At 35.0% G+C, this 20,766-nt stretch overlaps 1 protein-coding gene across 1 annotated transcript in view; it reads left to right on the top strand.

Moving 5' to 3' along the window:
- Positions 1 to 20,766, top strand: part of LOC113501174 (supervillin-like) — an 87,298-nt gene that overhangs the window by 44,205 nt on the left and 22,327 nt on the right. Inside the window, exons 9-10 of the mRNA XM_026882234.1 lie at positions 15,407 to 15,481; positions 19,821 to 19,932. Coding sequence (XP_026738035.1) covers positions 15,407 to 15,481; positions 19,821 to 19,932 — 187 coding nt within the window. The remainder of the gene's footprint in view (positions 1 to 15,406; positions 15,482 to 19,820; positions 19,933 to 20,766) is intronic.

Raw genomic sequence — 20,766 nt, forward strand, 5'->3', positions numbered from 1 at the left:
GGTCTACATACCAAAACCACATTTTATACAAAACTAGCTGTTGCCCCCGACTTCGTCCGCGTGGTTAGAACCTAATATCAGGAATTCATATATCAGAATTATTCCTAACTTATATCAGGAATTTTTGAACGGGAGCCCTCGAAGATGAATAATTTTCCCTGTTTATTCCACATTTTCCATTGTATCTTCGCTCCTATTAGTCGCAGCGTGATGGTATATAGCTTAAAACCTTCCTCGATGAATGCTCTATTTAACACAGAAATAATTTTCAATTTGAAGCAGTAGTTCCTGAGATTAGAGCTTTCAAACAAACAAACAAACTCTTCAGCTTTATATATTAGTATCGATAATTGATTCATTCAATGAATAGTCTAAATACCAAAACCACTTTTTGTACAAAATTTAATGAATTTAACTAAAAACAAAAAGTAATCTTTCACTCGACGATTAAGTGTTATTAAGTTAATCATTCTATTCATTTGTTTACAAACCGGTTCGTTTGCCCGAAACGTGTTGCGTCATAGCAATTAACATATGGTATACATACCTATGTTAATTTCGATGCACCTTCGAGACTTGCATGCGTGGACTTAACGTAACGTGTGTATGGACTACAAATGCTGCAATGCCTACTATTTTGTATGCTAAGTCCGTTCTTGTCTATTATTTTAATTTATGGCTGACTCGCACAGGTTTTTAGTTTTTCGATTATTATAGTTATTGCGTTGAATATGATTATTGCGTTTAATGAATGCTGGAGGTAATTTTATGTTTGTTTTTTCAATATTAGTCCTGAATTGTTCGTTGCTGTTATTTTGATTTTGTCATTCGAATGGAATAGTGTTGTTGCCGTTTTAAGAGATTAGTTTTTAACTCTAAAGTTAAAAAACAAATGCGGGGATCGAACTCAGGACCGATCGCGCACTGTCAGTATCTCGTGGTGATCTAAACTACTTGTCTATCCATGCAGTCTAGAATATTTAGAAAAAAGTTGTCTTTTAAAATCAAACGAAAATAATCAACATTCATTCTTTCATATCTGTAAGCTTGTCACCACCGTTAACTATAACTTATATGAATACCGCCTTAAAGTTTTAAAAATAAAGTTTAATCTCTCCTTATCCTTACCTAATCTGTACATTTTCTCTCAGTCGCCGTTTTATAGACCCGTCTATTCCAGTTCTATAAAACCTCTTCAAAACGAATCTAATTTAATTGATTGCGTCCGCTTTATTTATTATTTAAGTCGAACCTCCTTGGAGGTTTCATTAATATCTGATTACGATCTAATGTAACGACGCAGTTGACGATAAACCTATGAATAGTTTATTTACAAACGTTATTGGTTTTACGATAAAGAAGGAACGTTGATTTTTTTCTTTTTTTCGTATTTATGACCAGTGAGTATAAAAAGAGCTGTTCAAAAAGGCCGTGTGTTGTGAAAGCGAAACACCGCTATTCCCACTGTAGAGCGCCTTCTCGCTCCCACAGTTTAGTTTTGTAGTTCGGTCATTTCACAGTATAAGAATAGGTTATTTATACCCCTTTTAGAAGTGGAATGTATCATTATTTCCTTTAATATACTTAAAGTTCATGAACTCCGCTCTTTCATTTAAGTAAAGCGATTAGTCGCTTTCACGACCTCTTCAACCTGCTTTTCATCGTAAGCCGATTAAAAGTTCATTCATTGAACTTATTTCTGAAAGTGTAATAATTAATGCACTGTTTACATTCGTTCATAATTAATATAATTATATCTGTACCTATTATGTGTTTGGTTCATTCAATATTGCAGAAAATCACATCAGAAAATACCGTTTTAAATATCATACCTTTTTTGGTAGAGGGGGGAAATATGTAGTGTCAGACTCTGACTAAACATGAACCTCCGTGCTACGTCATCCGTGTGTTTGTGTCGGTGTATGGCAATGCATTGCAATCCTTAATCCGTGATGCCTATATTTTTGAAATCATATTTTTAAGTATGCAATGTTATTTAAACAGTAATTTGCAGAAGGTTCCTTGATTTTAAAGTGCACACTTCCTCCGCACGCAATTAGATTAATATCCTGTAGTAAATATATCGCTGTTCATTGCTAAACCAACATGCCACCAACGCACATTTCGACATTTGAATACCAATAACATCCTTAATGAAGATTTTCCTTTCAATATTTAGGTACTTTTTCATTTCATTCATCAGTACTAGTTTTTTGCTATTAATGATCTGAAATCACTGATGTTACGGTAATTAAGGGGAAAATGCAACTAGTGAGATGGATATTTCATATTTTTTGGAATTAATTTTAATAGCTAATTGGCAGGGTTTATAAAAACAGAAAGAAAGAATTTATTTAAAAATTGATTATAAGAGAATTTAAGACAGTAAATTATCGTACGAAAAAAAACATCAAAAATAATATCTACGATAAAAATACGGTTTCTTAAATATTACGTTGTAACCTTTTATCGGCTTACTTCTAAATATTTCTTTCATATTTTTCTTCCGTATTTTCCAAACTACTACTAAAAGGAAATGAAAGTAAAAACATACTACATTTTTTACTGTAATCGACAAAGGAAGCTTTTAAATTTCACAACAAATTTAAATTAGCCGCTTTCGATAAAGCTTATCTGAACATTAAACAAACACGTTCACGTGAAAATACTGGCTTGAGGCATATTATAAGTGTATGCAGAAGGTTAACTTACTACAGTCTTTTGAATCGAACTTAATTTACTGGTTGCAAATTGGCTCGGAAAGATTAGTTGCTTTTATTACTTTAAAATTATACGAATTGTTACATCAATAAAATATATCAGTATTTTATCTCATGGGAAAGTTAAATATAATATGAAATCCTTTGCGGTCCAGAATTAGCTGAAAAAAATGGCTCGTCATTTTAGATATCATACCTGCTAAAGTTATATTTATCAGTTATTTTAATAAAAAAAAATACTGGTTTTCATTTATAAATATTACTAATTATAACCAGCTACTGAACAAGTCAAAACTAAATCAAAATTTCGGGATAAGGCATTTACAATCACATTTTCTTGCAGTTCTTAAGGATCTATACCTCCGAGGTGACGCGTCCAGTTTCGTCCGACGAACTTACTCTATATTGTACCAGAACTACAACAATGAAAGCACCATTGAATTTGCAGCTATAGCGCAACTTTAGCAATGATAACTATAGTGAACCTTCTGAAGTCAGTTTAGCATGGCAACACAAAATGTAATCTTGCAGCAGAGTGCGGCGTGCATCCGGGCGTACGGATCCGGTCCGGTGCGCGGGAAATCAACTTATCCGTGTGACACGCGCCCACTATGTCCTGGCCTCTGAGACCATTATCTCTTAAATACGACAAGAATTTTCATGAAATTTCAAGCTCTTGTTTATTCAAGCGGTTTATTAATAAGACTGCATATATTAAATCCAGGTGGACGATAAAGATAAATTAATAGTGTAAAAATAATAAATAAATAAATGCGGACAACATCACATACATTGTTCTGAACCCAAAGTAAGTTGCCAAGGCACTTGTGTTATGGAATTCAGATACAACGAAGGTACCACAAACACCCAGACCCGAGACAATGTAGAAATGTGATTTTTTACATTGACCCGTCCGGGGATCGACCCGGGACCTCAGAGTTAGCGACTCCTTGAAACCAGTGCGTATGCCACTCGACCACGGAGGTCGTCGTATATAAAACTAGTTTCTCTAATAAACAGATTGTGAGCTTTATCTCTTCAACGGACGTATCGCCAGGTCTTAAGGGAATATTATATTAAAATGTGGTGTTAAACCCTCTGTATAACATAAAGTTTACTATTCAATTTAACTACGGTTTATTCAATGATAAAACATGTCCTGATTATATTTAGCCCTGACCAATCAAACATTAGAATTGCACAACCTTCACATAACACACTGTACGACCACACATCACTGGCATTTGTTTCGATCATAGTATACATTAATTATCTCTAAAAGCAGGTTTAAACCCGCCGTAGCTTTTAGCTCATAACATGTCGAACTGCCGATCAATGTTGCTATTTGCGGCACTGTTAAACAGTGCACGGTAGGATTATTTTCGTATCACTGTATTCGTGGAAATAGATTATTGATTTTGGTTAAAAGAGAGGTTTGTATCAATTTGTTTGTATAGACTTTGAGGCAATGACCTAGCAAATATATTCCTTGATTGTCTATATTTTCATAAAGAAGGCAAAAATACTTCGCGCAAGCTTAAAAAAAGCTTCAGTAAGGATTTAAAAAAAAAACCTCTATACTCGGCACCAAGAAAAGTGCAACGTATCTCAATTTAGCTTTGCGATAAGCAAGCCCATTCATACTCCTTAGTTCATACATTCACATCTACCGCAGACATCTAGTAATTACTCTGAAAGTCTAATAACGAGACGTTTTCAATAGTACGTCCTTAGCACACCACCATTTAGAGAAAGACTGTTGCTTTTAAAAAGAGACGCCGCTACACATCGTGTAGTGTCATCATCGTGCTATCTCGCTTCTACAACAGCAACGATCTCTCGTTACTCGTAGAGTTCCTAGAACCGGTTATATCAGGCTTCAGAAGATTTTTAATCTGGAATTTTCCCCGTGGCGTAACGTGAAGACGACGACTCGTCTTAATCACACGACACGCGCTCTTCCAATGTATTCAGACGAACATTTGTAAGCGTCTCACGTAAAAGAAGCTGGATGCAGCTTTCAAAAGGATTTTTAACGCTGTGGTTAGCAGTCTTAATAGTCAAACAATGCCTTGAATATGTTTGTAATCTTAGGCTTTGTCGTTTAAAAAGCTCACTACTGATATATTTACTGAATGCATTGTTTTTGCCACTACACAGTAATAAACGTTAGTGTAATGTTAGCAGCTCAGCAAATTAAAATCATGTTAGCGCCTGCACAACACACATGGCAACGAATCCCTTTTCCTCATCAACGCGCGTCTCGGTGCGCTGACCGCCAGGCGCGTATTTTGTTTCACAGACAGTCTGCCAATCCTACGCTTAATTTGTACTAACGAGACGCAACGGAAAGTTATGCTTGTGTTGATATTATCTCGACTTGTTTGTATGTTCGTTTGAGACTGGGTTTACAATTACACTAATCGACTTAATATGTATACAGTTTGTACGTTTTGTTCTTAAGGGGTAGTTTCACTGTCATATGCATAGGTATCTCGCTTAACATTTAAACATTGTAATTACACCGCTTTGTGCCGACCGCTGGTCTCATAAACTTCATATTTTTCTTTCATCATTTACAAAAGAGTGCTTTTAAGATTTCCACTGCGCCGAGTCTAGACGGGGGTGGCCTTGTGAAGGGGTAGGGGAGGGGGTTAGAGGGTTCGTATTCAGCTGAGCTCGCAGTTTCCGTGTCTTATTATTTCGCGGAATAAAATGTTTTGTTTTTCTATTTTCCCCCATTTTCGGCGATTTCGGTTGATTAAATATGTTCTAGCTTTATTTTTCTGTTCCGTTGTGGTAGCACATATTAACATATTATCGTTTTAGTTGTTGCTTGTATGTACGCTGATGCATATCCGTGACTGCGGACTAACTACTATTTAATCTCATTTGAAACACCCACATAACGTGCAGCATATACTTCTATATCTCAGTTCTGCACTCAGTACCTATTCTGTATCCGCTTATTTTAAACGCCTGCTTCACTTAAAAGGCATTAGTTTGCTTTAATCAAGTCGTTTACTTGAGTAGGTACTCCCACTCTTTAAAATTGTATTTGGAGAGACGGCTTGTGTCACACTAATTAAGTTAACTTGTAAGGTTGTGTTCATCGTTTTCTTTAGGAAATGCTCATATGAGTGACCAAGATTATGAGAAAGATTAAACTTGACGTCATATAGGTACCTATACTTAAATAGCTTGATTGTAGGTAGGTAGGATAATAAAGATTAAAAAATATAAGTATTTTTAATTTGTTAAGTAAAATTTAAGCGTTTTTGTTCCCTATCTGGATGTTGAAAACATACCTTACTAATGGCTGCAAGTCTGACACGTGTGGCTACAAGTCGTAAGCCGCTTACATAATTCAGTCTTGTCAAAATGACTAGCTAGCCAATACTAAAAATACTGAAACAATCAATCAATCAACTTAGCATAGGCCTCCTCCAAATAGCGCTAAAACACCCGATCCTCCACTTTCCTCATCTAGTCCGAGCCTTATATGCTGTAGCTCTTAAACTTGTACCTCTGTTCAACATAAACTTGGACATCTACACAAACATCCGAACTCCACACACAACCTACGCAGGTATAATATCAGGTGTCGACGTGTATGGGACTGCTTCCTGTTTCCTGTTCTCGATGTTAACTTGTATTCCGGACGCGTTTCTAACTGACTTCGATTTACTGTGGAATATGCTTATATGATATCAAATAACGATATATATTGAAATAGCGAAGTCAATGTGTCTGGTTCTCTTCTTCTTTAGACCTTTACATACTTTTCGATGAGCCAACAAGTTTTGATGAGGTTTTGTTTTTTTTTTTACAAAAACACGATTACACGATGTTAAAACAATCATGAAAATACTTTAGTTATTACTTAGACAAAAACATGTGTCGTACTCTCTGAAACCCCCTACTTTTAGTTAATAATAAATTGTTATTAAGAATGCAGTTTATCATCATTCTACTCCATTAAATGATAAAAGCTTTGTCCCTGCTAGAAAAAAACAGCACCCCACTTTGAAAAGTGTAATGAAAAAGTTTAAGCTGTGCTAAATGGTAACAAGTTTATTATTATTATATAGCTCCTTACTTTTCTTTGATAGGCATTTGTAAAATTCTCATAATCAGCCAAACCCTAAACCACCAGAACTTGATACTTATATTTTAAAGGCAGCACCCCCTCTCCCCAAAGCTTGTATTCCTTGTGTCGCTAGGGGTTAAACAAACATTCAAGTCACATGTACAAAGACAGCCAAACTTGCTAGTCTCGTGGATCACACCATGCGCTTGTACGTCGGGATCGAACCCGCGACTCGACGCGTACCATAGGTTTCGCGTGGTGACCTCAACCACTCAGCCATCCGTTACTGTGAAAATGCTTGTATATAATTGTCTAAACATTGCCTCCCAAACTTCCATCCAACACGTCCATGTCAACATTGTAACACAAATGCCAGTTGCCTTCATCAAATGGTAATGCAGATCTATTCGGGACGGAGATAACAAAGCTTTTGCCGGCGACGGGCTTTTATCTCGCCGCCTTTGTTCCCCGCAAACATCGGAACTGACGCCCAGTGTCGCCAGTTTGTATAGTTTCAGTTTCCATAGCTTTTGACGGTGTAGAAAATGTAGTTGGGTTAGAAACATGTTGCATGGTTGTTTGTTATTGTTGATAATGAATTTTGTCTTATCGGCAGGTGAAAACAAATGTCTAGTGATGTATACCTCGTTATGTCAAAGGCTTTGAGTAGCTACGTCTTAAGATTGAATGACGTTTGGGATTGGACAACAGGTTAACTAGCCTTGTCATAACCTAGCCTTTTTCAATCTTATATATAACAGATAGACACTGGGTACCCAAAGGGGTACCAAAAAATTACATATCCAGAAATTTTCTTAATCTTAATCGCTAGTTATATATTTTATGGTTATCCATGCATAGTAGACAAAAAATTTTCACGAAAAAATCCAAAGGGTCCGACCCCTATTCTACAATAGCTAGTTATACTTATATCTAGAGCTATTCGTTAATGGCGTAGGGAACAAACAACACATCGGCAGTTCACAACCCATAAAACACGGACATTAATCTTACCTTAATTTAATGCAAGCAATAAGATTACACAAACTATTCATCCATACTAATATTATTAAAGGAATACTTTCACGTTAATACTCTGTCCTCTTTGTTTGCTCTTTAAAACACAGATTCTGGTACGATTTAGTATGGAACTGGCAGGAACTTTCAGAAAGGACATTATGCTACTTTAAGTTCAGTGACGTAAAATCCAGGCGGGCAGACCCGCGGCCGATAGCTAGTATAAAATAATTGTGTATACGTTTGCAATTTACTGATTTTTTTTTTTAATAGTTGTTTTGTAATTGTTTGTTAATTTAAAGGTGTCTTCAAAGCAATAATATTTAGATAAAAGTTAGTGTTATCTGCAATTGACCTAGAACTTTCGTATCAAAAGCTGTAGTAAAATTGTTTATTTGTATAATATAAAGTAAAGATATGTAATAATTTAAACAAACTAACATACCTACCATTTATTTAATTCTCTGTAAAATAATATCATTAACCGTTGACGTCCCATTTCGTTAGTAAAATATTTGAGATAATGTTAGTTTTTCTCAGGGAAAACGAAGATTGAATTGAAATAGTACAAAATTTTCTAAAGTGATGCTTCATCTTAAATTATCACTGACTGTCTATCAGGTGTAGGTGATTGGCTAAACATTAAAAGAAACTATTATTTACTGATCCAATTCAAACCATTCAAAAGTCATCGCATGATTTGATAAGGTTTTCCTTATCATCCTTCGTAATAGTTTTATTGTTTAAATGTTGCACTGTTATTATAATGAGGTGATCGATATACCCGCGAACTATGATGTTAACGATTAAATTAAAGTCTCGATAAATCGCGTTTTATTGTGTAAGGGCGTGGTCGCTTTTCATATTGCATATAGCATCACGCTAGCGATAATTTCAGTCAGAAATAGAAAACTTCAAATTTTCTCGTAAGAGAATGACATACCTTTTTGACAAGTCACGTGTAATTAACACTAGCTGTTGCCAGCGGCTCCGCCCGCTACAAATCGAATATGATCACAGAGAAATGAAATATCGGGGTAAAAACTATCATGTGTTCATCCAGGTTATAAACTGTCTGTGCACCAATTCGCGTAATTATCCGTCCAGTGTTTTTATGCGTCAAAGAGTAACAGACATTCACCCATCAAAACAAACTTTCACGGTTTTATGTTATTTTACATATCAATTAAATATTTTAGAGCAATTTGAATACAGCAAGCTTTCTGAGAAATCTAGGCAACGAGTCTACGGAACCCGAATATTTCACTAAATATTCTACGCAGCGGACAGCGTGATGCTTTCGACGTTTCTGTTAGACCACAACCAAACAACGTTCGTTGCATTGCGCGATAGTAGCAATTGTAAGTGAATTATGGTAGCTCTGTGTCGATGTCGTTTTGGTATTATTGATTGTCTCGTTCCTGTGGACTAGGGTTGTCCCCTACGTAATTTGCACGCTTTGAAGCCGCAAAAATTACTGTTACTAAACAAGTGGGTTCACTTAAAGCATGTCGTGTTAATGGCAGCTGACAAATGTCTTAAATGTCTTTGGAACTGTCCAGTTTGCGGTTTATTTGAGACAAAATTAAGTTAAACAAATTGTGGTCATTTTTGTTAGAGCAATTCGACTGCCATGTTTTTCTAGAGGGCTATTGTGTTGACTGCTATATGGAGGTCAGAGGCTCAATTCCCATCCCGGACAAATGTTTGAGTAATGTGATGGATCTATGTATTTATAGTTACGAGTTGTCTAGTGAGCCTATGGCTTATGATAAAAGCTTTGCATTATGTGGGACTAGATGGCGTTGTATAGCATGACTATAAATTTAAATTGCAAAGGAAAACCTAGAATTGAAACCTTAATCCGTATAAACAACCGGTAGTACTAGATATGATAACCCCAATTCCTAATATCAATTCGGACACAACTATGCAATTAAACACAGATAAAACTTATCTATTCTTATATTGATTTAGTATAGTTTGTTATACCGATATGTGTTATAAAGTTTAGTGATTTATTTCTCAAGTGTTCTCGTGTGTTGAAGACTCAGACAGCGAAATAAAAACGTAGTATATCTCTAATACATTTACGACGCATTTCGGTCACGCTAACTAGAAAAACTTGCTCCAAATTGCACCTAATATCTTCTAATAGCGTTTTAATTAAATTATGTAGCTAAAATTGATTGATATAGCCCACAATTGGAACATTACTGCCTGTCCTATCACGTCTCAATTGTTATTAATGATAACACCCGCGACAACACTAAACAACCGTGAATAATATCTCTATACCATTATAAATCATCGTTACGGTAGTGACAACCTATTTAACTTGACCTACGGTACATACAAACTACAGTTTTGTAATACAGTAGGTCCGGGTCAACATACAGTGGTTTAACTTACAAATATGCTTTACAATTATATCGGCCAATTAAATATGGTCTATCATTATTTAAACAGTTCAGTTCACATCAATCCGTTAGTCTGGATCAAGTTACGGTGGTTTTACAGTGTATTTAATTTACGGGTGGTAGCGATGACACCCACAAACAGCGGTTCGATTCAATAACCTAGTCGTTCTTTATTGGATGCACATGTCATACGAAAATAGACCCATATTCTGGTGAAGGAGCGACTGTTTTTATTTTTGACAAAAAGGCATTTATCTTCACTGTCGCTAATTTAGTACGTTAAGTCCTGCTGTGATGTTCCTTTTAATTTTAATTTAAGATCATCTTTTGAGATTGTCTTTACCTACGCAAATGAAAAAGAACCTAGTCTAGATAACTTTTAGTAACTTTTAAAACTAGGCTAGACTGAATAGAAACTTAAATAAAATAAGTTTAAATGTATATAGTTTTATCAACGAAAACTTGAACATTTAAATGTAGGTTTTCGCATAAATTCACGAACCAAAGCTTTATCGTGGCGTGCCACTGAGCCGGCTTCAGTTTCGCATTTTCTGCGAAACTGCGGAAAACCGACGTTCGGAGACTGTATTTCAAGCACGAGAGGCCTTCGCGTCAGAGTGCACCCACACAGACCTCCTGGCGTTGTGTGAGTTTTAAATAAAGCTTGTTCCACTGCGGCTTTAATAAGTTTGTGCTGTCGGATTAAATGGAGAAAATGTTTTTCATCACTGTAAACTACTGACAGAAAATACTTGCCATTCATTACCCCTGTCTATAGACAAAGGAATTATAATGCGAAAATCTACTTACTTAAGCTGTGCGATAACTTAAACCACAGTACAATGGCACTTGATAGGACAAAGCTATACCTCAATAGATACCATCCATAAACCTCACCTGTTTACGAGGCAGTATAAGCAGACAGCATTATTCACTAAAACAGTCACCAGCCAGTTAAAATAGTGTAGACTGCCCCTAATTTATAGTTCGAACGTATCGTGTGTCTAGCCCTAAATGTAAGGGACCGCGACAACCGATGGCGATGTCCTGCCTGTGTGTGTCTGTGTGTTTGCACGTCTACCCTCCGCTGCATTAGTGTGTGTAATGCTGTCTGTGGGAAATTCGCGTCAGGAAATTGATAGCTCACCTGCAGCCATTATTTATTGCGCCTATAGAAAACTCTATATTCAGTTAGGCCGTTATGATAAATTAGTAGTTAGGTACAAGTTAATTTATCGTTGCTAGTTGTTTCCAGTTTCACTGTTTTACCCAAAATGATGTTTTCGGAAAATTAAGCTTTAATTTTCAGAAGCTTTTTGTGCTTTTTACTGCTTTCCAGTGGAACATTATCCGAGTTCTTAAGAAGAAGCGTAAAAATGTTTGTCGTTAAGAAATGATGGAGCCCCTGGGTGTCACCTTACAAACTTGCCCATTTACTTTATTCCGGGCAGTCTCCCCCTTAAAGATATAAATAAGTTTTAACAGTCTACCTCACTTTCAAGTTCGAAATATTAACATGGGCACTTGTATGCGACACATAATGCATAGTGATGTACGTAGCTAGTGTTGTGCTAATGAGCGACGCGTCTCCCGACCCTTTGTTTATAAGTACAATAGCGGACTAAACGTACACCCGGTAGACAAAGTTTCGTTGCTAATATCCTGTGTTATGTCCTCGACTTGTTGGTCTTGTGTTCTGTCCTGTATTGAAGCTTCGAATAGTTGGTGCTGATAGTGTGAAACATGTTTAACAAAGCTTGCTGTTCACATTGTCTCTGTAAGTCTGTATTCATTGTTCTAGAAGGTGGACTGGTATACTCTGAATAGGAATTATAAAGTCGTCGACTTGCATGCGGAGCTTAACGACCTCTAATTTACTGTAGTTAGGTACGCTGCAGTTATTTCCGCACATTTCTTATCGATTTTTCCATATTAGTATTCCAGTAGAACGGAGCTTGTGACTCGTAATTTAACAACGACAGGGAAACTGTATATTTTCCCTGTCGTTTGTAAAAATCATTCTGAAAGTTCCCCAATTATAATTGCTTTTTACCAAGAATATGAAACACTGTGCATCTTTGTTTCGTTGTATCTACTAAACTATATTGTACGGCACTCAAATAAGCCGTCGTATGCACGTGAAGTACGCGTTTACCGGCAATGCGACAAACACAGCACGCGAGATACCCCGACTTTGTTTAAACTTAAACCTAGCTTAACTTCTAACTGCACGTAATTCAGAACACTTTATTAGACCTTAAGCTATCATTAAGTCTGTTTTGTAGTAAGGCAGGCATATGTGAATATTTCAACGGCGTGCATCGTGTGTACAGGCCTGGTCTAGCCTGGCCTTTGTGAGAAAGGTCATCGGCTTTCCCTGTCAACACGAACAGCATTGACTTTTAAATTTACTGAAGGAAATAAGCTCGAGAGTTTCAAAATAATTCATGCACTGATTCATGAATTATTTTTTTATAGTTTCGGAACTACAGTCATCTTCTATAAAACATGAATAAATAAAGTTTGTTGTATAAATTTTTTGTTTAAAGTGTCTTCATTTTTTGTTTAACACGTCTTCTTAAACTTGTACTTTTTACTGACTTGGTATCATGAAGCACTATAATTCCAATCAATTAAGTCGCGTTGCACATTATGTAGGCATAGTACATCAAGCTTTTGCCTTCCTCCACGAAACACGAGTAACACGACGCATTGACTTTGAACTTTACCGACGGAACTCGATCGTGCCTCCGAACCTTTATTGGAAATACCATCAGCTCTCAGAAATATGTGCAGAATATCATGTTTTAAAACGTTGCGGTTATTAAATAGTTTGAGATTTTTGTGGTTTATTGGAAATGTTTGTGATCGTTACGGTTTATTTTGTGAATGTAGGCAAGTTACTTTACAGGGTTAGGATATTTTAATGACATTTTGCGATAGAAAACTGTGACAAGACTGTCTTGAAGTTAAGAGGGGATCATTTTTGTTAATAACTAGGAGTATATATGCAATTTTGGAAATAATACTACAGTTAATATGTAATAATAATATGAAAGCTTGTTTGTGTACCTATATAATAAAATCCTGAAAAAATGAACTTTTTATCCGGGACACAGTATTTTTCTTCCAGCGAAAAAAAAACCACGAACTTACCTTAATCTGTGACTTGATACATTCATCATACAGTATTGCATTTATGATCCGTCTCGCCGAACTTTTCCCATCGAGTTGCAATAGTACCGTCGTAGGCCTCGGTAGGCTGTAGCGCCCGCCCGCCCACCAGTCGCGACATTACCGGCGTAGGGCGCGCTCCTGTAGCCTTACCGTAGACGTAAATATACGCGTGTAATAACAAGCCTTTGTTTTTGAATTACAATTACGGTTTGTATATTGCCTTTTTATTATGATGTTTAAATTGTGAATTCGGTTGAAAATAAAAAGCTTAAGTACAGATTTTTTTGTTAGTTAATTTGAATGCATGAATATATTATTATGTATACTATTTTTAGTGGCATCAAAGATGTTAAGATAAAGAAAAAATACAACTTTCAGTGCTTTCGGACTCTCGGGAATATAAAAAAAGTTATCGATTTTAAAAAAAGTGATTAACGAACGTGATGGATATGTTTTTGTCTGCGTCCAATGTTCAGCGCTGCATGTAAAATGCTTTGACTGATTTTCAGCGCGCTCATTGCACTTTTTACTTCATTCACAGTTGTAAATGTAATATGTATGTTTATACATTTTCTTAGTAACAGAAAATTGATAATAAAAGAATGAAGATAACATCGTAACTCTACATATTGGGGAAAGTACTTTGATTGGTGATAAAAAATAGTGGATACAAAAAGGTTTTGTGTCGCCACGTATTGTTGGTATTTTACGATCGCTTTGAGATATTTGAATACATACCCAAGAACTATTCAGAAATTTTAGGTATCATTTAGTGGATGGAGTTTATTTAGTTTTTGGGTTTCCGCAGTCAAGGGGTAAAAATGGATTCGGCTTATTTTGTTAATAAGGCATCTCTGTCCGTGCGACTGAATCGTGATAGATAGACAGTTGCGTTTTTCACAGATGATGTATGTATTCCTTTTGCTGCTATAACAATAAATACCAACAAATAAAGCCGAGGTTTTTTTTCATCTTTTTCCTATGCAACCCTCAGATTCGCGAGTCGGATTCGCATATCTTGATATTTTTCTCAATCATTTCATGTGTGGATACATTTTAGTAGCGTCATCTTAATCGTTATGTTTTTATTTACTTTTTAAAACAGCATGACAAAACATTTATCGCAGATCGTTTGATTAAAACTTTCCTCATACCCAATTGCACTAAATCGCTAATCTTATCATCTTCAACACGATAATAATTATTAATCAAGGACTTTACAATCGGGACGACTTAATTCGCAACAGTTTAGCAACAAAACAAAACACCCAGTTGTATACGGAGTGTATATTTTAATTAACCACATTGTTTACCTATAAAACTAATCGTTGCAAAGAGGACAACGTGCGGGCCTCGTCGACTACAATAAATAGTTGTTATCTGTACAGAACGGAACGCTGCTGTCACCGTCAGTCATCCTTCACCGTGTCTAACATTAACACTTTAATAATTTATATTTTAATATATTACAGTGAAATAAATCGTTTTAAATACCAAATGATGTGATGAAATAGTTTTTTAGTGTATTTTTTTATTGTTGTACATGTAAATGTAGTGTCGTCAAAATGTTGTCAGTACGGTCTTTTGAAGAGCGGCTCTTTAATTTTAAGTCTCTCAAAGAGAAGTTTGAGCAGACGAGGTAATGTTTTTGTGATCGTTATTGTGTGATTAAATCAATAGGTATTAATTATATTTGTCTTTAACGCCAATTTATAAGTAAAAGCTGGTTTCTGAAGTTGGGAGGTTATATATATTTAGAAGAAGTTCAATAAGTAGGTAATAGGTACAAGGACTTAATGCATTCAATGAAGACTCCTTATTTATTGAAAACTAAGGTCTTAGCTTTAGTATTTTCTTTTATTTATTTATTTTGTGTTCTTCGTTATTTATTTTTAAGCCGGCTAGCTAGCTCTATCTAGCTTTGTCATGATGCATAAGTTTTAATTTTATGTTTTTTTAAGCGTGTATATTTTTATTTACAGGGCGGGTGGCGGTGTGCAGCGCAGTGCCACACATGCCGAGATGCCGCACAAAGGAGGAGGCACCATAGCCGAAAGGTAAATACCAGAATATTTAACGTATAATATGTGTGCAAGATCGGTATAAAAGGCTTTAATCCTTATGACCTTGATAACCCCAATTCCGTTCCTAAAATTATTCATTGTTTATCAGGTATGGTGAGGGCCAGTAGAATAACCAGATATATTTATTTTATTAAGATGCTTTACTGTGTTAAGAACAATACCAACAAAAAAAAACCTATTTTTAAAGTTAAGATTTGTACAATAATAGACACAAATCAACCTCATTCTATGCTATTTATTCATTGTTTACGCTAAAGCTTACAATTGCTAAAGAAAACAACTAGATATAAGATACTGCTAACAGTTATGTAAATGATTCACAAGACGTCACGGCGCCAAACTTTTACCAAGCACTTTCGATCTCACTTCAACTAAGTTATCTCTTTGGAAACCGTCCAGAATCCAGATTTCCATCTTTAGCTTAGATTGTCAATATCTATTTATCTAGATGAGTATTCCCACCTCTTTATAACGGCTATTGGAGTTGTCTAAAAGAAACTACAATCTGCTCCGTATAAAAACGTGTCGTTTCCGCGACTGAAAAAATCTTACTTCGAGATAAGGCTGTTGTTGGCATTTCTGGTCAAATTAAAGGAATCCTCGTAAAAATGCTGTTCCATGCTGTTTAGAGTATTTTCATTTCACTTCAGTACCTGCGACATTATATGTACATACACACTTTAAGATGTGGGAGTAAGCCATCTGTTCTAATTAAACCAAGATTCTTGTACTTGTTCTTGATTTCTTCTTGTTCAATCTCGTTTCTGTAACTGCAACAAAGAGGTTGAAGAATGTCATCTCTTTTATGGAGTTTTTACCGGTTCTCCACCATAGGAATAACATTTTTTAAACGCAAAGCTAGAGTCATTAAAATTAACGTTTTATAAGTGCCTGGAAAACAACTCTCTTGTTAATTTGCGACCGAGACGCTGCTCTTTATCTTGTAGAATTCCATCTCGCATCTGTAACCGCATCAATCTTTAAGAGCTGTTAGAAAGCCAGTAGATTTAATTTAGCAGACTATTCATGTAATACAATACACATACGTGATTGCCTTGATTATAGAAAGGGAATGTTAGCAAATAACTAGAGATCTATACATTTTTAACAATTAATCATCCTTTGTTTGTATTCAACCCTTTCGCTAATAGTGTGGGTAAAAGTGGCCGAGGTCGTGGCTTTTTAATTGAATTCATGTGGTCAGTGGTTTGTGTTAAGCTGATTATTAGTTATTAATATTGGTATGTATAATCTATTATATAGAAGTTGTCTCATGTACCTACTTATAATGATGCGGCAATATTGAAAGTCTACTCCTATGAAGCATCTTCGTATAAAAGATATTATAATATTTTTTTTTTATTTTCGCTGACGGCTTGCTAGAACATAAAATTAAAAGACTTTAAGGTGAATAAATTTTACAGGTTAAATACGACTTTGTATTTAGTTTTATTGCAGTCGCTAAAGGAAAACTATCAGCGAACTATTTTTAATGTAAATAGGGAAATAATATTACGTTATTGTACAAGAACATATCGTATTAGTAACATCATGAAACACGTTAGCTCCTATTAAAACTAATTATTTAAAACCGATAAATACTAGCTGCAAAAGCGACCTCGATCGTCCAAGTCCAATAAAAATATGTGTGTTTTTGTATTAATCCAAGGTGTAAGCTACCTTCATACCAAATTTCATGAAAATTGGTTCAGCCGTTTGGGTGTGAAGAGGTAATAAACCCACACATACCAACTCGTACTCTCGTACTAGGTTCACAAGTTTAAACCTATTTCATCATATTATAGGTGTATTAGTTTTATAGTTTATAGTTAGTGATTATACACATTAAGATGAAAATATTAATCTTCGAATAGCCCGAATAAAAATAATCAATGTAAATCAAATCATATTCGTTTACAATTAGTAAAGGGTTTTACCAGTTACTGTAGGTTGTATATACCAACATGTATATACCTACTAATAATAATATTGTTAGTGGTTTCCTTAAAGAGGTACGTTAACCTATTAAAATATCGGAAAAATAAATTAAATATTAAATCGTAATTCCTGGTGTTTGATAAAATCACAGGTCTTGACTAGTTTATGGGGGAAGTATTCTGTGTAAAAGGACGTGATTTTTGGTCATGCTAAATAAATAAGTAGAATTAAAGTACATATTAGCTAATTATGGTAATTATTAAAAAATATATTAGTTATTATTTTTCATGTGTAAAGAATTGTAATTGAGCAAGAAGTATTAATCAATTATTTTCCTGCTTAATTAATTTGTTTGGCTCGGTAACTTATTTAACCTTCATTAAAATCAATTTAATACCATTTGAGGTAAACCTTCCTGGCAAACCTAAAGCCTTGCTCAATTTGACCCAATCCTTTATCAATTTCAAATCAAGTTAATCATAACTAATGTATAAATATTTCGTAACTTCTGCATGAAGAAACTTCGGCAAAGAGTATTTATTATCTATGTTGTAAGACGACCGCGATCGTTTTAAATAAAATATATTTTTTCTTCTGCTAAACGTCATTTTTGACAGTAAAAATGCAGTTGCAGCGGATTACAATTGCTGCCGTATCTAAATATTTAATTAAATGTTCAAACAACTGTTTATTTTTTAACAATCATCTTTTACATTCAATCTTACGCAGAGACCTCCTTTTAAGTAAGCATATGCCTGTGTTAGCAGAATGTTATTAAAGGATGTTTATAATCATGAAAATATAAAAACCGTGTTTATCTTGATAACTCTTAAAACTTCGGGTGATAACAGCCTTAATTTAAAATTTATCAAATGAAACCAATAATGCAATCCTTTCAAATCACTTGACGACAACGTATACAAATATAACAATTAGAAAACCGTAATCATAACAATTTGTGTATTGACGCGTATACGTAATGCGTTTGTCTGTTACTCTCCAATTAAAGTTAATGACTTAGATAAAGGGCTGCCAAAGGTCGCCCTATCGCAACTGGCCCTTCAAACAATAAATATTTCAATTGTTATATAATATACACAATAGTTGGTATGTGTTTGTTTATTAATATTGTGTTATATCTAATGAGTTATGCTTGAAAATGTAATTGTTATTATTTCTTTGTAATTTTGTTTAGGGAACTTATCATTCCTATTAACTATTTAGCAGCGTCCACACACAGAGATTGAAACTACATTGAATTTTTACGAACATACGAACGTTCCTATATGTAAGATATTTCTTAAAGACTGTTCTTAAGACAGGAATTATTACATTATGCTTCATTATTGATTTAATAGTGTCCTAAAGAATTAATTAGAAATACACGCAACATGAAAAAAGTTATCACGTATACAAATACAGTAGGTACATATGATATTGCTTATTTCTTATGAAACTTCTGCCAGCAGAACTGCGTCAAAAAACATTAAAACGATACATACACAAACTTCAATAGTATTAAGCTTTTGTAAAAAAAACAAAAGGTGATTGAGCGGTACTCATATTTGCTCTCTGTCTATTATATGAAGTGTCGCATAAATCTATCCCTTTCATTATTCCCTAACCTTATTACCTCCCAGTTATTACGTTATGCCTTAAACATTAACTTAGAAATGAAAGGGAAACATTAGTAAGATGGATAAGATAGTATAACGATTGGAAATACCGAACACGCAGTGAGCAAGCTTAATGATTGATGGTCGTTTGTTTAATATGGGGTGTTGACTGTGGTATGTCTACTACCTACCTACCCCTCAAAGCACTGGTGCTTTTGAACTACTTCGAAAATTCGACGTTATTTGAAACAATTTTCCGGCTAAAACACTGTTATGCTACATAGTAAAAACAGCGGTTCTCTGTGGAAAGGTTAATGATTTTTACAGTAACTTTCTTGAGGATGTTTTTTACTAAAGGGAGAACGGTTTACTCTCGCGTATTTATCGGGATTGTCTGCCTTGTTTTGGACCCATCCTTATTCCTTAATCATGAGATGCCTCTGCTCTTTGCATAATCAATTTTAAGTTCTTTTATATTGACTGAAAAATATACCTAGATTACATAAAACTGTGGCCCAAATACCATTGATTTTGTTGAAATATTCTATTGTTGGATATTTTTTCTTAGATAACTGCTAAAACCAGACAGAAACAAAAAACAAAATATGAACAGCTGACGCATAAAGGCCAGCAACACGAAACAAACATAAACTGACAACAACCCTTTTTATATCGGGAATCAATCTGTATCGATTTTACTATTACCTATATACCATCGATTTTCCACATAATTTAATGTTGTTTTAATTTGTTTACAGGCTAGCGGCGCTTCAGGCGGCCGGTGCTAACGACTGGCGGGCGCGAGTCTGCCGCCTGAGTCCTGAAAGAGAAGACACCAAGGCTATAGAGCGAGTCAAGAATAGAATCAATGTTAGTATACCTCATTTTTATTTGTGTCAGTTACAATGAGTGATCTGTTGGTCTAGTCGTGAGTGGACCTGAGTGCTATGATCATTTGTGAGAATGAGTCTCTAGGTGTATTTTCAAAATATAATAATATTATTATAGTGTAGATAATACTGTATGTAGTATGCTTATTACTCATAATAGAAGCTCTGCTTAGTTTGAGACTAGATGGCGTTGTATGACGGTTAGTTTTAAAAAATCTATCCATACTTACAAACTTTCCCGTTTAAATATCAATAGAAGTAACTTCTTTAATAAGCTCAATGTAGCGCATCGCAAAAACACCTCTCTAAGCAAAGATGATACAAAACATTTCCGTTTCTTATGTGTCTACGGAGATAAAAATCCCTTCGCTCGTCATCATAAAGAAACCAGACACCATGAATATCAAAAACAGACTAAAAAGCTTTCACCATACAGCCCTTTAAAACCTGTGCCTAGGGCAACTAGCTTCCCAAAGAGCCCTACGCCCATGCTAACCTTGCAACGCTTTGACAGCCCGCAGTAATAAGCAGAAACCCTTCACGTAAGGGCTGCTTCAGATCCATTGTGATACTGTAGCACGTCTGTTACTATGTGAGTAACCCTTCAGAGGGTTATCAAACGAAAATAAAGCTTAGTACTAAGATATTAAGATTGAAAATGAATAGGTTAGAGTCGAAATAATTTTTAATTACATTTCGAGTGTTGTTTTCCACATGTTTTGGTTTGAGTTGTGATGGTTATGAACTTTGTTTAGATATTCTACAGTTTCATAGGTAATATTTTGTGAAAGTGTTTCATAAGCCTGCCTCTTTA

Source organism: Trichoplusia ni, chromosome 15 (genome assembly GCF_003590095.1).
Source record: "Trichoplusia ni isolate ovarian cell line Hi5 chromosome 15, tn1, whole genome shotgun sequence".
Taxonomy (NCBI): domain Eukaryota; kingdom Metazoa; phylum Arthropoda; class Insecta; order Lepidoptera; family Noctuidae; genus Trichoplusia; species Trichoplusia ni.